Raw genomic sequence first — 17,260 nt, 5'->3', positions numbered from 1 at the left:
ACATCACTAGTTGTTACATCGCTTTAACTGCTTGAGGGAAATGTTACTGCTAATGTAAGCGTCCTCTCAGCCTCGGCGACAAAGTAAAGTACATACATACTGCTGTTCTTTCGCTGCTAAAGCATCTAGTCACCAAAAAAATACTTTATTATGATTTGGCAAAATGTATTAAAGTGTTCTGTATTCATACCGTTTCCCTGTCGGTGTTTTAAACGCGCGTCAGATGTGTCAGCGGGCTCTGTGCAGCTGTGAAGCGTCAAGTGTACAGCTTCACTAGTCCTCACGTGTTAATGTAAACAGTGATAGTTTTTTATTTGGCCTCTAGAGGCCGCTCTCGCGCTATATACAGGGAGTGCAGAATTATTAGGTAAATGAGTATTTTGACCACATAATCCTCGTTATGCATGTTGTCTTACTCCAAGCTGTATAGGCTGGAAAGCCTACTACCAATTAAGCATATTAGGTGATGTGCATCTCTGTAATGAGAAGGGGTGTGGTCTAATGACATCAACACCCTATATCAGGTGTGCATAATTATTAGGCAACTTCCTTTCCTTTGGCAAAATGGGTCAAAAGAAGGACTTGACAGGCTCAAAAAAGTCAAAAATAGTGAGATATATTGCAGAGGGATGCAGCAGTCTTAAAATAGCCAAGTTTCTGAAGCGTGATCATTAGGGCTGGGATAAACGATTATTTTTTAAACGATTAATCTAGCGATTATTTTTCGATGCATCGATTAATCTACCGATTAATTTTTCCTGCCCGATTCGGTTTCGATTCGATTATCGATTATCTCCCCATTAATTGCCTAATAGCAATTTATACATGTTGATTTAATTATCTGAATGAAAACTAATTCCTTAACATTGCAATATATGTTTATTGCTCTTAAAATTCCAAAGTAAAAGACTATACAAGAACAATGCATTCAATAAAATCATAACAAAATACACACACACACACACACACACACACACACACACACACACACACACACGCACACACACGCACACACATACCCTATTCTGAAGTTACTGCACTCTGCCTTTGTATTGTCTGCAAAAAATGTGGAGGCATGCCAAGGCAAAAGGCAGTAACTTCCATATTATCAATATTTGGTTGCTGATCACCATTTACAAAATCAATATAGTAACACCTGTATAAAATCTAATGATCATGGCATTTATTTTGGATGATTTACAATTAATTATAGCCATCTTATTATTACCATCATGTGCTTTGGTTGCATTCTGATGCCATTATTAAGGACACAATACATTTTGTAAAGAGTACCTTCATTGCTGTGCAGCAAAACTTACAGGTTGATAGGTGACACTGAATTATATGAACAAGATAAGATTATTTCTTATGAGTAAACATTTGCATATATAATGCAAAGATATAAAAAATAGAACAAATAACAAATCATGTAAAAATGCATGGGATTGGAATAAGATAAATAGCAAATAGTGCCGCTGGTTAATCAAGGGTTAAGTTTGGCTATCACACTCTAATGACAGCACTGACTGGATCGGATTGCCCATTCATAGGCTAAACAGAGTAATTATTTATTGCAATATGTTTTTAATGTTTTTATCTAGTAAAAAAAAATGATACAATAGGCTACATAGCTTAATTACTTTTACATCTTTGAATGAAAATCGCCTATAGCCTAAAAGGACAACTTTTAGATTGATGTGAACGACAAGTAGGAATAATTCTCAGAATGCTTGTGGATTAAACATCCCTGATGACGTTCATTGCCATGGATTTTATCGGGTTTACAAGAAAAGGTAGGATATATGGATATAATTGCGAACTGTTACTACTGATTGTATGCGTGAGCGCACGCTGTCACGGCATTCGAGTGCACACAGTCGTGGGCAGCCCCAAACTGCCTGACAGCGCGCTGAGTGAATATTCTGCATTATGAAAACATGTATGACAGTACACAGGCTACACCGTAACTTAAACGCGGCAGACTTTAATAGACAGTAAAACAAAGGCGGGACACCATAACTGGATGTCGGTACCGTAACTTAATTTAAACATTTGTCTTCCTGTGTGCAGAAATTTGTTTACGTAGCAGTGACAAAACGCGTGCATGCGCACCTGTACTCCGTGCGCGCCGCGCGCCAACCCGCAAGCCTTGCACTTCTGAAAGTCTGAGGAGCTACTCGTGTTGCTACCATAGATATACATAATAAATAATATACTTAATTACATAATATACTTTATTATGTATATCTATGGTTGCTACTACTCTCTGGCGCCACCATCTTTATTTTGAGTCTGACGAATCGACGCGCATATTTTGCGTCGACGTAAGGGCGACGCGTTGTCCCAGCCCTAGTGATCATCGAACAATCAAGCGTTTCATTCAAAATAGTCAACAGGGTCGCAAGAAGCGTGTGGAAAAACCAAGGCGCAAAATAACTGCCCGTGAACTGAGAAAAGTCAAGCGTGGCAAGATGCCACTTGCCACCAGTTTGGCCATATTTCAGAGCTGCAACATCACTGGAGTGCCCAAAAGCACAAGGTGTGCAATACTCAGAGACATGGCCTAGGTAAAAAAGGCAGAAAGTCGACCACCACTGAACAAGACACACAAGCTGAAATGTCAAGACTGGGCCAAGAAATATCTCAAGACTGATTTTTCTAAGGTTTTATGGACTGATGAAATGAGAGTGAGTCTTGATGGGCCAGATGGATGGGCCCGTGGCTGGATTGGTAAAGGGCAGAGAGCTCCAGTCCGACTCAGACGCCAGCAAGGTGGAGGTGGAGTACTGGTTTGGGCTGGTATCATCAAAGATGAGCTTGTGGGGCCTTTTCGGGTTGAGGATGGAGTCAAGCTCAACTCCCAGTCCTACTGCCAGTTTCTGGAAGACACCTTCTTCAAGCAGTGGTACAGGAAGAAGTCTGCATCCTTCAAGAAAAACATGATTTTCATGCAGGACAATGCTCCATCACACGCGTCCAAGTACTCCACAGCGTGGCTGGCAAGAAAGGGTATAAAAGAAGAAAATCTGATGATATGGCCTCCTTGTTCACCTGATTTGAACCCCATTGAGAACCTGTGGTCCATCATCAAATGTGCGATTTACAAGGAGGGAAAACAGTACACCTCTCTGAACAGTGTCTGGGAGGCTGTGGTTGCTGCTGCACGCAATTGTTGATGGTGAAAAGATCAAAACACTGACAGAATCCATGGATGGCAGGCTTTTGAGTGTCCTTGCAAAGAAAGGTGGCTATATTGGTCACTGATTTGTTTTTGTTTGGTTTTTGAAGGTCAGAAATGTATATTTGTGAATGTTGGGATGTTATATTGGTTTCACTGGTAAAAATAAATAATTGAAATGGGTATAAATTGGTTTTTTGTTAAGTTGCCTAATAATTATGCACACCCAGATATCCCCCTAAAATAGCTAAAACTAAAAACTAAAACTTCCAAAAATATTCAGCTTTGATATTAATGAGTTTTTTTGTGTTCATTGAGAACATGGTTGTTGTTCAATAATACAATTAATCCTCAAAAATACAACTTGCCTAATAATTCTGCTCTCCCTGTAATGCCAGCAGACCCTTCTCAGAGCTCTCGTGGCTACTACACAGCCCTCTTCTCAGCCGCTCCCGCAATGAACACCTACTGGATAAACTATCCGTATTGATTTTTGAGGATAACGATTGTTCCACCAATCAGCAATCAGCTAGGTGCTGATTAATCGGCAAATCCGATGAATCGGTCGACCTCTAATGCTAACTGAAGCTCTAATGCACCTGTTGGTCCAGAAGTTTTGTCTATTGTGTTACAATAATTCACATACTGTGCTTTTAGTTTATTTTTTATTTTTTAGAAAGACTAGATAATGTGGAGTACTAAATGAAATGCTGCACTGTTTATGGGCCATTGAGGTAGGCATACATGTTATAATGGGTTTGAATAATGGCTGTTACAAAACAAAAGATTCATAACAAAAGAATAATGAGGATTACGTCTTGTACATTCAAAAGTGTGAAACGATAGTCGAGTGAGCACGTTGTAGCATTAATTGAGCTGTTCTCCTTGCCAGACATTAGACAAAAGACTGCAAACGTGTCTTCAGGCCAACAAACTTATTTGATAAAAGCATCTAAAAAAAACAATCCAGACGTGGTCTTAGAAAATGTTTCCTAAAATTCATAGTTTTGGACATCAGATTTTAAATAAAGCATGACCACACTTGTGCCTTCAATTTAGTTGTCGTTATTAGCCATTATACTACATTCAAATAATGTTTTTTATATATGAAGAAAAATATTTAAAATATTTACTTTTTTTATTTGTGTGTGTCAGCCATAAAATCGAATATATCCCTATATTCATAACTGTCTGAGTAATTCTGAGTATTCAGCTGTAAACTCTCAAGTGTTGGCTTTCTATATATATATTAGTTATGTGTATATTCAGAATAACGTATGAGCAGCTGTCTTTTTACTATGAGTATGTCTAAATGCTCCATTTGCCAAATCGGAGTATGGCAGGCAAGGGTTTAAGTAGTTTAAAAACAGTTTACTTTTATTTGAGTACATTTTAAGTGATGTATCGGTACTTTTACAGCGCTTTTTTCCTACACCTGCCGTTGCTACATTGTTTATGTATTTTCCTGTCAACGTGATTGGCTAAGACGAATAATCAGTCCTGCATATCCATGCATCACGTGTGTGACTCCCGTCAAATCAACCATAATGACCAGCCTAGTGTGATTGGCATGCAAGCTTTATGAAACGGGGTAAGTGCTGGCTACTGAATGATGACTTAAATCGTCAAATTGCCTTAAACAATTACTAAAAATTGACCGCAGAATATTTCATTTTCTAATATACGCATACATGGTCTGTATTCTGTTAGCGCTGCACTCACGGTTCCATCTGCTGGAAACACTTCACTTCAGCTTGATAGTTTGCCAGGCTTCAAAGTAGGGCTGGATAATAATTCAATATCAATATATATAGCGATATCATTTTTTTCAATAACGGTGATATGATTTTTAATCACATTTCCGATATTTCGATATATACATTACAGCATTCCTCACTGACTGACGTTCAAGGCGCAGCCGTCAGAAAGCAGAACACGATTGGCTACTTGCGCGATGACGTACACCACAGACACGCAGCCAGTGCTCAGCAGTAGAAGGCTGATAGATCCAACGCGGCAAGTTTTAGCTACAAAAAGATTTTCCCTGACTAATACAAATGTGACTGGACGAGCTTCCACAAGTAAGGAGAAAGACTAACTTTCTTTAGTGGCGTGGAAGTGGTTCGGCTATCTACAGCAGTATTCACACGGTATTATAGGGACCTCTGCGATTTAGAAATGATTCCCCCACATCTGAGTTTTGCGTGGCGCATTCGCACGGGATAAGCAAGCTTGTGATTTTACTTGAATTTACTGACTTCTCCCGGATATGATAGACTTCGTTATAGATATATAGCTGTAAAAAATCATAAACAAGCATCGATATCGTTTTGATTATTTTACAGTAGCCGAATAAATAAACATAATTTCGTTCAGTTAGCGAACAGACGCCATGAACTGAGCTCAGACCAGCGGCAGGAGTCAGAGTTAATTTATCACGAGTGAGAAGCTGACGATATAGCCTACAGCGGAAGATTCAGTTTCAAATGCAAAAGTGGCTATTTAAACAAGCTTGTCATTGTACTGTACTGTTCTGTTTTTCATTAAGAACAGTATTGGTGTTAATATTAAACACACCATTCAATCAGATTACTCCCAAATTGATACTCATTCTAAAGTGAAAGTATAATCCGTGTGGGCGCGGCTGCACGGGAATTCATAACGGCCGCGCATTATTAGGGCCCTATAATTTCCGCGATCACGGAATCGCGGACGGAATCGCGGAATTGGCATATTAACGCGGAATCTGCATATAAACGCGGAATCTGGTGTTAACGCAGATTTCCCCGGAATTTTACATATTTGTAATGAAATTCTGTGTCGTGTGGGTGGAGAACGTATGTCTGAGGCAAATGCAGACCGGGGGAAGCAAATCTTCGCGACACAACCCCTCCCGTCATTTCAGCTCGCCCTTCAAAACAATGAAAGTACGGCGAAGTTGGTCTCCACGGCTCGTTGTGCTCAGGCAGCATTGGTCGCGCGCACAGCTGAACCGCGGCTCGTGTATTGCACATACAGACAAATATAGTCCATTCTGTCAGATTTTCCAGTGTTCTGCTCGACCCCTTTCATCTCGTGCTTTGATTTATAATGGGCACATTAGGCAGCAATGCATATCTGCTGCAAATGTGACCGTTTCCCCTCTGTTCCAAACACATTTAACATGCTGTATATGGGTATGATAAAAGTAACCTTAAAGTTAAGATAAGCTTCTAGTTTTAATCATTTAAAGGGGCCTTTGAAGTTGGGGGAAAAAAACTTCTGGCAGTGTTGTGTTTTCGTGTATTTTTATTTTTCACAGCTCTGGATATCATAATGGTGATTGTTAAACACACTGAACAATTCACTAAATGATTTCATGGTGAAATGTGTTATTTTTTCATGTTAATTTTCAGCTTTAAATGTTTTACTTAATAGTACTGTATGTAAAAGATGATTCTAATGATTTTTTTTTTGTTCTTTTTCAAAATATTTACTTGAAAGAAAAAGCTAATGGAGCACTTTCATTTTAACTTGTATAAACTACTATAATGTATTTTACCGGAAAGTTTAAAGCTATTATGTTAACATTAAAAGCACACTCTTTTTTCACCAAAATAACAGTAAAGGGTAAAAAAAAAAAACTTAATTGCCAAACATTTTAACTGAAAAAAAGGAATCTGCAAAAATTTAAACGGAAAAAAGGGAATTTGGGAAAAAATAAAACGGAATAGTGGAAAAAATAAAACGGATTTTATAGGGCCCTACGTTATGAATGCAGACTGTATTCATTATGAATGCAGACTTTATTTATAAAAAAAAGCTTGCAAAAATGATATACAATCCGCCTAATCCTGACCAAATCACAGAGATGTCGATTTGCACGGGACTAATATTATCACAGGACCTCGGTGTTCGGCGAAATATGGTAGGTAATTTGCGGGGGAATTTTTACTTTACAAATTACAGACATGGGCGATTCGCACGGGATTAAGATCACAGACATTCTCTGCAATTATTACAAATCACCAGAGGTCCCCAGATAATACTAGTCCCGTGCGAATGGGGCTTAAGATCTGATATTAAACTTCAGGTTTCAGTGTGCTGCAAAATGTGCCGGAGAGGTGCCGACTAGGGGTGTAACAATACATCGACATAGATGCATCAATCTAATGTCTAACATTACGATGCCAAGCGTAACAAAAAATCCATGTAGACTATTTGTGTAAGAGGCAAGTGGCACATTTGTTTTAATACTTTCCACACAATATTAACACCAACGCGTTCATTCTTGTTTAAATTACCTTTCAAAGCTTGTGAAAGACGGTCAGACATGGCTTCACGAAAATGTATCATTTGATCGTGCTTAAAGCAAAAAGCAGCGTGCACTCATCTCAAACAGAGCACAAATAGGCCACTGAATTGAGTCGTCTTGTATTTATTTTTTGTGCATCAGTAGATAAAGGTCTATAGTTTTGCATAAAAGGAGAATATAGCGCTATGAATCGTTCTTCACTGAAATTTAAAACTTAAAAGAAAATGCTCAATAAACTGCATCTGCGAAGTGAGTCTTATGTTTATTTGACGGTGATTTCACATTTCTTGTTCGTATAAAGGCTAAATGCAAATAAAAGGTGAACATTAATTTATTTGTACCGTTTTTATTTCTAAAATATTATATAGTTTTATAGGAGGAGGTTTCATAGACTTGGCAAATTAATTTTTCAGAAGTTTGTAGGTACAGACATCCTTTGTGGCAGTTCTTGGTAGTTTTTCTAAAGCTTTTATGTAGTTCATATCGATATTGAAATTATATCTTATCGACCGAAATTAAGAATTATATCGTGATATAGATTTTGGCCATATCGTCCAGCCCTACTTCAAAGTGCATTAGGCAATAACCGATCATCACTTTTACAGTTTTTAAACTGATTTACAACCTTTTTAAATTAACTGCAAGAGAACCTCTACAGAATGGTTGGCATAAATTTTAACCGATATTGGTTGCTTTCTCCAATGGTTGTATTTTTAGTGCTAGCAGTAAAATAAAAAGAAATAGTCAAATAAATACTGAAATACTGTTGGTAATCTCAGGTTTTTTGTTCTTATTGAGAATCATCCATAAAAGAGTGAGCTACATTTTTAATTAACAGGGTATAAGGTGGAATAACATTCATAGCATAATACTCACTACTAGGCCTGTCACGATAACAAATTTTGCTGGACGATAAATTGGCCAAGAAATTATTGCGATAAACGATAATATTGTCGTTCTGAGAACATTTTCATCTAAAATAACGATAATGGCATAAATGCAGGTACACCTTTTCAAAGATCAATAAACTTTAATTTCTAAAGACTATTTAACACTAAAAATGGAAAACATTTTAAATGACCACAATAAATGAACAAAACAACCAAAAACAATAAAAGCATGGACTCTCAGTCTGTTTAAAAAAATGCATTTAAATAAGTACCAAAAACAACGGATAAGTGTGTTTTAGGTGCATATTACGGGCGGCACGGTTCACAAAATCCATGGTTCGGTTCATATCAAGGTTTTAGGGCCATGGTTTTCCTTTGTTGTTCTTTAGGGTTGGGCACCGTTTTGATTTGAACGATTCTGATTCCGATTCTTACTTTCGATTCTAGTTCTTTCCGATTCTTTGAGGGGTGGAGTCAAAACATGTCACATCGATATTCAATGCTATTTTCAATACCTTGGGGGAAAAACGCTGCATATACTGTCAATTAGATATTTTTTTCTTTTGAAACTCTAGGCAATCAAAAAGTTCTTCTGAAGAGATCACTTTATATGATAAAGTTTTTAAGCTTTTTCTCCTATATAAACATTGATCAATTACTATTAAAATTCTCTCACAAATATTTGCTAACTCAATATATTTTTTAAAGTTTTAATTGTGTTGCAATAGCTTACACACAGCACAAGTAAGCTTGATTTCGAATGGTAAATTGAATTTAAAAAGATGACTAAACAGTATTTAAATAAGAACAAATAAACATATTACAAAAAATAGCACAAATAAATAAAATATAATAAAATATATAAATGAAATAGACTGCTTTATTTTTTCAGGTAGGTCTAACATTCAGGTAAGAAACTGAATTAAAAAACGCAAAGTGGCTAATTAAATTTAAAATAACATTGGATAATGTTTTTTGCAAAAAATGTAATCGTTTCATATAAAACCATTAAAATTACACACGTTGATCAGTCAAGAGCAGTGTGATCGTTTGTCTTTTTGTAGTTTGACTTTGAATAACAAATGACCACTGTCCCTTTAAGAACTGCCGCACTCATGGATCCTGAACACTGTTCCTATTACTCATTCTTCATTTCTTCCTGAATTGTTTACGACTGTGTTTACATTAATACTCTTCAAAATGTGCACTAACAATTTGGTTGATTGTATTTGACCAATAATAAGCTGGAAAAAGAAGCAAATATTTGCACTTGTATGTCAGAGGGGGCTTTATTTATTTATTGTGTGTGTGGGCTTCAGATGTGAGCCTGAAATCTGAGGGATTCGTAGAATTATTTGCTATCACGCGCGAAATTCAGACCGATCATACACACTAACACGCTGTCGTAAGGAAAAGTCCAGCAGAACGCGCGTCCGTCGTGTTCAGAGGGTTAACCGGGCTGAGTGAGAATATGCGGCTGCGCGTCAACTCGCCGTCGGTCAAAGAAGGAGAGGAGAGGAGAGTGCAGCTGGGATCGATACTGTAGAAACTGAGTAGGCTATCGTATCTTTTCAGATATTTCAGTATCTATATTTTTGACAACACTAGTTGCACTGTGCCAACCCAGGCTTTTTAAAAGTGAAATAAGTCCACACTTCAGAGCGCCGTTTACCGGGCTTCCATGGCTAAAAGAAGAAGCGGGCGCGCAAGCACCGGAAATCAGGTGGCCATGGAAACCAAAACTTGCGCGTTTGGAACCGATGATCGGAACCGAAAACAAATTTCCAATGGAATCGTTATTTTTTAAACGGTTCCAAGTTGGAACCGGTTCTCGATGCCCAACCCTAGTAATTAGCCTATGCCAGAGTGGTGGCATAAGCGCTCAAAACAAACTTCAGACACAGATGCTGCAACGGGCTTTTATATTGAAATATTTTAATGGCAGGTGTAGGGATGGCGAAAACAACTAAACATTTTCTTGACCGACCACCGAGCCTCATTAGCCGGTTGAAACCGGTTAACCGATTAGTTTAAAATATGCTGCGCTATTTGAAATAACACTCTCTCTCTCTCTCTCTCTCACTCACTCTCTCACTCTCTCACTCACTCTCTCACTCACTCTCTCACTCACTCTCTCACTCACTCTCTCACTCACTCTCTCACTCACTCTCTCACTCACTCTCTCACTCTCTCACTCTCTCACTCTCTCACTCACTCACTCACTCACTCACTCACTCACTCACTCACTCACTCACTCACTCACTCACTCACTCACTCACTCACTCACTCACTCACTCACACACTCACACACTCACACACTCACACACACTGTTTTTAAATCCCCCACAGCGCGAAACATGAGTCCCGCAAACGCGCCGCCGAGGAGCTTGTTTGTAATCTGAGGACAAATGGCTCCTTAGTTTCGAAATGGTTTGTGTACGGTGATCGCGTTGAAAATAAAGGCATTTGTCTAGCGTTAGAAGCTCATTTGTAACATTGCCGTGGCTCATTTAAGAAAATGACAGCTCCGAAGAGACGCCGCTTTAGTTCGAGTTAGAGCTAACAATAATAAAGAAAGACGATCAACACCTTATGTGTTACCACTGAAATGTAGATGTAATATACATTTCCAAATGTAATAATAATAATAATAAATTGTATTTATAATGCACTTTATATTAAACAAAATCTCAAAGTGCTACAGAATTTAAAAAACAAACAAAAACAATCAACAACAATAAATAAATAAAACCGAAAAATAAAATAAAATAAATTAAACAAGTAGCAAGTCAATTAAAAGCTCTGCTAAAAAGGTGGGTTTTAAGACCACACTTAAAAGTATCTATAGTCTGTGGAGTCCGCAGGTGGTCAGGGAGAGCGTTCCACAGACTGGGGGCTGCAGAGCAGAAGGCCCGATCCCCCATAGTACGGAGATTGGCTGTGGGAGTTTTGAGGCGATACAGCGAAACAGAGCGGAGGTTACGAGTGGCTGTTTGTGTGGTGAGGAGTTCCTTGAGATAGGAGGGAGCGTCACCATGGATGCACTGGTGGGTAAGGAGAGAAATCTTGTACTCGATCCTGAACGACACAGGAAGCCAGTAGAGTGATTTTAGAATGGGGGTGATATGGTCGTATTTGCGCACCCTCACGAGGATCCTAGCAGCGCTGTTCTGAATACACTGCAGCCTCTGGAGATTATTGCTAGGGATGCCAATAAGGAGCGCATTGCAGTAGTCCAGCCTTGAGGAGATAAAGGCATGGACAAGCTTCTCCGCATCAGCCAGTGATAGAATGGGACGAAGTTTGGCAATGTTTCTGAGGTGGAAGGAGGTCTTACACAGGTGTTTGATGTGCGATTCAAAAGTAAGCTGTGATTCCATTCTGACCCCCAGATTGGTGACTGAAGTGGAAAGAGGAATGACCTGATCAAAGAAAGCAATGCTGGTGATAACGGACTTCTGGACCTGAAGTGGAGTGCCGACTAGGATAGCTTCAGTTTTGGAGCTGTTTAGCTGCAGAAAGTTTTGCTTCATCCATGCCTTTATCTCATCCAGGCAAGTGATCAAAGTGGATGGTGTGAGGTCAGCAGAGGGAGATGAACTTGTCCTAAAGTAAAGTTGAGTGTCATCAGCATAGCAGTGAAAAGAAATCCCATGCCGGTTGATGAGACGGCCAAGGGGGAGCATGTAGAGTATGAACAGGGTGGGTCCGAGCACAGAGCCTTGAGGGACACCGCAGGTGACATTGTGTGACAGGGATGCAGCTTCTCCTAACGCAACATATTCAGTTCTCCCAGTGAGATAAGAAGAAAACCAGTTGTGGACCGAGTCAGAGAGACCAATGGTAATTGTAAATGATAAATGTAAGCCCATCTTAAGCGAAATGCACGCTTCATACTGTCGTCTGCTCTGGCTCTAACCTCAGGTGTTTAGCCTGTTTACTTTTTGCAAACCTTGTGAGCGCGCAAACCCAAACGCTGTGACCTCGTGCCAAATGTTTTTATTGGTTTAGGCCATCCTTAAAAATATTTTGGTTTGCAGTAACAGTACATTTTTAAAAAAAAAGGGTCTTCAAAAAATTTTACTTCAAATTTTAATACAAAAAAAAAGTAAATTTTTGGTGATGGTGATTACGTAGGTATGAATTTAAACAAATTGGCATATCGTGACATCACTGACTTCAAGCCGTGCCTTCGGGCGTGTAGGCTAATTGCAGGCTATATAGACCACAAACAAATTGAAATATTTGTCAAAAACATGTTTATTGCATAAATTTCAGGTGCATTCTTTAAAGGGGGGGTGAAATGCTGTTTCATGCATACTGAGCTTTTTACACCTTTAAAGACTTGGATTCCCATCCTAAACATAGACAAAGTTTCAAAAACTAATGTTGGACGTTTGATGGAGTATTTCTGTGTTAAAAATACTCCTTCCGGTTTCTCACAAGTTTCGGCGAGTTTTTTTCGAGTATGGCTCTAATTGACGTTAAATAGAGCGGAAGGTCCTTGTATGGGCCGTACGGGCTCTTCTCCCGGAAGGGTGCGCGCGCGCGTAACTAGAGGGAGAGAGAGGAAATGCACGCTGTAAACAGTCTCTCAGGTGCAGATCCAGTCGTCTGTGAACACTTATGTCGCGCCCCGGGAAGGCAGCGCTGCATTTGAACCGATTTGAACGCAGAAATGACGGGAAGCTTCAAGGCATCGCTTCAGTCGCGTCGCAAAGTGGATTTCCACGGTCACTGCTGTCACAGGACTTCACCAAATCATACCAAAGAAGTGTGTTTTTGACAGAGCGGTCCTGCTTTGGAAGATGCCGGTGAGTAAATCAACTTCAAATGTCTCTGCTATTGGCTACCGTCGCATGAGTAAACATCAGTAAACGATACGATCGCGTGCTTCGTCATTCAAATGCACTAACGGTTACTCCATTGTTGTTCTGTATAACGTTACACTAGTCTGACGTGCAAAACCGTTCTGCTTGCTACTTCTAAGGTCTAGTCGCATACAATAGTCCATAAACCGAATCATGTCCTCATACACTGCGAGTAAAGACACAGAAATGTGGAGAGGCCATTAAATACAGTAACTTACATACCACAGAGACGGACGTCCTGATGTTGCCGTTTCTCCTGTTCAGTTTATTTCAGCCTCAGATTTGATTGTGGATCATTATCTGTATTAGCTGAGATAGATGGGTTTCTCCACGCTTGAGGACGTCACCGATTTGCGCGCTTGTGATTCTTTAGCTCCGCCCACACGATACGCCTCCAGGCGCTCGGTTTTTTCCGGAAAGACTCGGTACAGCCCATATTTCTTTTATAAATATGATAAAACTAAAGACTTTTCGGAGATATGAAGGATGCAATACTACTCTATAGGTACTCAAGATTGACATGAGATTGACTGAAACTGAGTGTTTCACCCCCCCTTTAAGAAAATGGTCCAACCACCACTAGCTGTCATTGACTCATAGCTGTCAACCCTCACTTTTTTTCCGGGTTTCTCACGTATTTTAGCTCTTTTCCCGCTGTCTTCCCGTTTTAGCATTTTCCCGTGATATGTTTCTTATTTTCACGCTCGATTGTGTTAACTCAGAACACGCAACTATCTGTGTCTCTGAAGTGGCTTGCACTTCTTGCCAGACCAACGCATCTGGTGGTATAGACTAGTGCATTTGAATATTAAAAAGCAAAAAGTTGTTTTTATGAATTAAATTAATTAAGTAGCTATAACCAGCTATTCAATCAAGAGCAGTGAGTGAGTCCTTATCTTTTGTTTGACAGACAGCAGTAAAGGCTACTGCCCCTTTAAGACCTCAGAGATATGCATCGTCTTTCTCAACTGTATAAAGTTCTCTTAAGGCATAAGACTGTCTGATGGATACTCATCAAGATCGACATGTTGACATACTTTTTGTGTGAGTTTATCCGTTCAAACGCAAGACTTGAAAGAACTCAATATTTGTGCGCTGTGAGACGTGCGCGCTGCGCAAAGAGACAGATCTTCTCTTACTGCAGAGGGTTCTCATTCGCGTCTTCTGGCGAATATACTGAGTGATGATGGCGAAAATGACTGGTCATACGGCAGCACTCGCATGCATTGAACACAGTTTACAAAGATAGACCGTTTTGCCCACGTTTTCTTTTATTATCGCTGTTGTAGTGCACGTGTATCCATCGACAGAACCATACATAAAGCATTATTTTTCAAGTTACAACCAGTGCTGCCGCTCCCACCACGCGCTGGGGTCGAGCAGAACACGCTACCCATAGCAACGCGTTATGACAACGACATTTCAGACTGACAGAGACAAGATAAACGGCTTTTCCGCCATTTGTTACTGTTTTGTACACGTTGTTATATTAATTATAATTCAAAATCTGTTTTATTCGCCACAATATAGTAATGATAAATGTTGTGAGGGGCACTTTTGATTCATTTTCAAAAAGGGCAGGGGCTCAAAGCCCTCCCTTCTGCAGTGCACTTGCCTGGTGTGTGTAACGTGTCCATGGTCCTGACTCCTGTCACACAATGCGGTGAAATCTCCGACAGGGCTTTAACAGTCTAACGTTACAGTGAATGAGAGTATGAGCCGAGCCGAAACGATAACAGCTTAGACAACATATACTTACATGTTTAACACTTGGCAGTGTTTTATGTAACGTTAAAGGGTTTCCTGTAAAATGACACCAACAGGGGCTTTTCAATTTGGGTAGGCCAAATTCAGGTGGAAATGGCACCAGAGTAATTACCAGTAATTAAAAACATTACCAGGGCTCTAGAGTGCGACTAATTTGGTCGCACATGCGCCTAAAATGTGTAAGGGTGCACCTAAAATTTTTCCTAGGTCGTTCCTAGTGTTTTTTCTGCTTTGACGGAACACACACATGAGTGTCATGGTTGGATCATGTCCTGGTCTAAACCAATCAGAGACAGAGATGGGGCGGGCCTTTGCCTCTGATTGGCTGTGGTCCAGACCCCTGATATTCCTTCTCTGTGCTGCGAGTGATTTGAAATTGCGACCTGAGCAGCACCAGAGAGTAGGGTTGGGCGATGTCACTTAAATCGGCAGCTGACGATGTGTACAGTAAAACATCGCGATGGACGATGATATCGTCCTCGGGGGAGAGACGAAAAATGAATATTTTCGTTTCGTTTTCGTTTTTCCGACCTAGAGCTTAGATCGATTAAAAAAAATCAAGGCCGACCCTACCCAAGCCAATGCACACGAGAGGCCGGCCCTGCCCAACACATTAACTGTAATTATGAGCCCGAGTCCCATTTAAACCCGACCATTTTTGAATACGTGGGCGTTCGGTCGAGAATGAAACCCAATGACTAATTAGCGGAGCGGAGCCGGTGTGATCAGCTCAATAATCAGCAGGCGCGCGCTCATGAACCCAGCGGTAAAATGATGTTCGTTCAAATCCAGCTCAGACATGACATAAATCTGTAGCTTACTATACTTGTTGTAGCCATTGAACAATGTTTTTAATTTATGTTTAAATATTACAGCCTAATATTATTTTTTAATTTCATCTGATTATGATAGTATAAGTGCACAGATGCGAGTGGGTCAGAAATGATTTTGGTGGTTATATTTAGTTTAATATTAAGTTTTGTTTTGTAAAAAGCCTTTCTTTCGTTTTGTACAAATTGTCTCTTAATTTTAATAAAGGTTTCTTCGGCCAATTGCATGTATTTAATTAATAAGAAGCAAATAAGTAGGCTAGACTATGAGGTCGCAGAAGCCATCGCTTTCAATGATCATGAACTGGAGCGCATCTCAAATAAACTGAAACTCAGCAGGCTTGCCTTACAGACATGAGAAATATGTAGCCTAATATGTGTAAAAACGAAAATATTTAAATAAGCATGGTGCAGTGTTCAGAGCTCACGGTAAACAACCAGCTTGATACAGATGATCACGGCGATGGGCATGAGCGGGATGTTAAAGTTTAAGGGCTTTTTTTTTTTTTTTTACCTCATACCGAATATGTTCGGGTGAAAGCACATTTTAAACAGGTAGCACTTATTCACACACAAACTAATCGTTCTCTCTAATGCATTCAAAAACATCTTGTAGTGCTTGCTTAGGCCTACAGTTATCAGTAGACAGTAGGTAGCCTATACAGTTATTATATTCTATAATATGATTTTGAATGAGCAGAAATCTGTATTTATCCGTAGATAAAATAACTGATGAAAACGTTCATCTTTCCAAACATACAAACAAATTTGCACTGCAAAAAGTATCAATGATATTTAACTTTTGATAAAGCCATGGCATAGTGGGGAGAAAATGCACACACATTTTCCAATAAACTACGTTGAAACTAGGCTCTTAATCTCCTATTGTTTATTTTTTATACTTTTTTTCAATGAATGCAGGTTATAAACCGAACTTTATAGTGATATTTCAGAGCTTACTAAAATACTTTAGCAGTTATTAGCCGCAAATTTCCTTGGAGCGAAGACGGAGCGGTGTTTCTGATATCAGTGAGCGAGGCGAGGGAGATGGTGAACCCGGAGCGGAGCTGGAGCGGAGGGATTCTTGAATGCTTAGAAAGAGTGTGAAGGGGAAATTGCCGCCGCTCCACTCCGCTCACATACGCTGGTGTGTTGACTTGCAATACTCGCGGCGGGGGCGTGGCATCACGATGGTGTTTCTCCATCGTGATGTTGCACAGCCATCACGATGGACGATGATATCGTCCATCGGCACAACCCTGCCAGAGAGTCAAACCGTATCAGCAAACTAAACACGGCGGTTTGTGAGTCCATTTTACTGAAGGTGTGTTTGTGAGAGAGAGCCCAAATTTCTTCATTGTCATAACAACCGCCTGTCAGCGTCAGCTCAGGCGGTGGGGGAATCAAAAGATCTACGAATAGATGTGAGG

The 17,260-nt window shown here is 39.7% G+C and overlaps 1 protein-coding gene across 2 annotated transcripts in view; it reads left to right on the top strand.

The window, feature by feature from the left end:
- med1 (mediator complex subunit 1) overlaps nt 1-17,260 on the top strand; it is a 131,168-nt gene that overhangs the window by 5,869 nt on the left and 108,039 nt on the right. The window contains exon 2 of one of the 2 annotated variants that reach the window (XM_067429950.1): nt 11,755-11,916. The exons of the other annotated variant lie outside the window; for it this stretch is intronic. Within the exon in view, the coding sequence (XP_067286051.1) occupies nt 11,898-11,916 (19 nt within the window). The 5' untranslated portion in view covers nt 11,755-11,897. The remainder of the gene's footprint in view (nt 1-11,754; nt 11,917-17,260) is intronic. 2 annotated transcript variants of the gene reach the window in all.

The sequence above is a fragment of the Pseudorasbora parva genome, chromosome 21 (genome assembly GCF_024679245.1).
Source record: "Pseudorasbora parva isolate DD20220531a chromosome 21, ASM2467924v1, whole genome shotgun sequence".
In the NCBI taxonomy this organism is placed as follows: domain Eukaryota; kingdom Metazoa; phylum Chordata; class Actinopteri; order Cypriniformes; family Gobionidae; genus Pseudorasbora; species Pseudorasbora parva.
The sequence above is the reverse complement of the archived record's forward strand: the minus strand, read 5'-3'. Positions and strand labels throughout refer to the sequence as shown.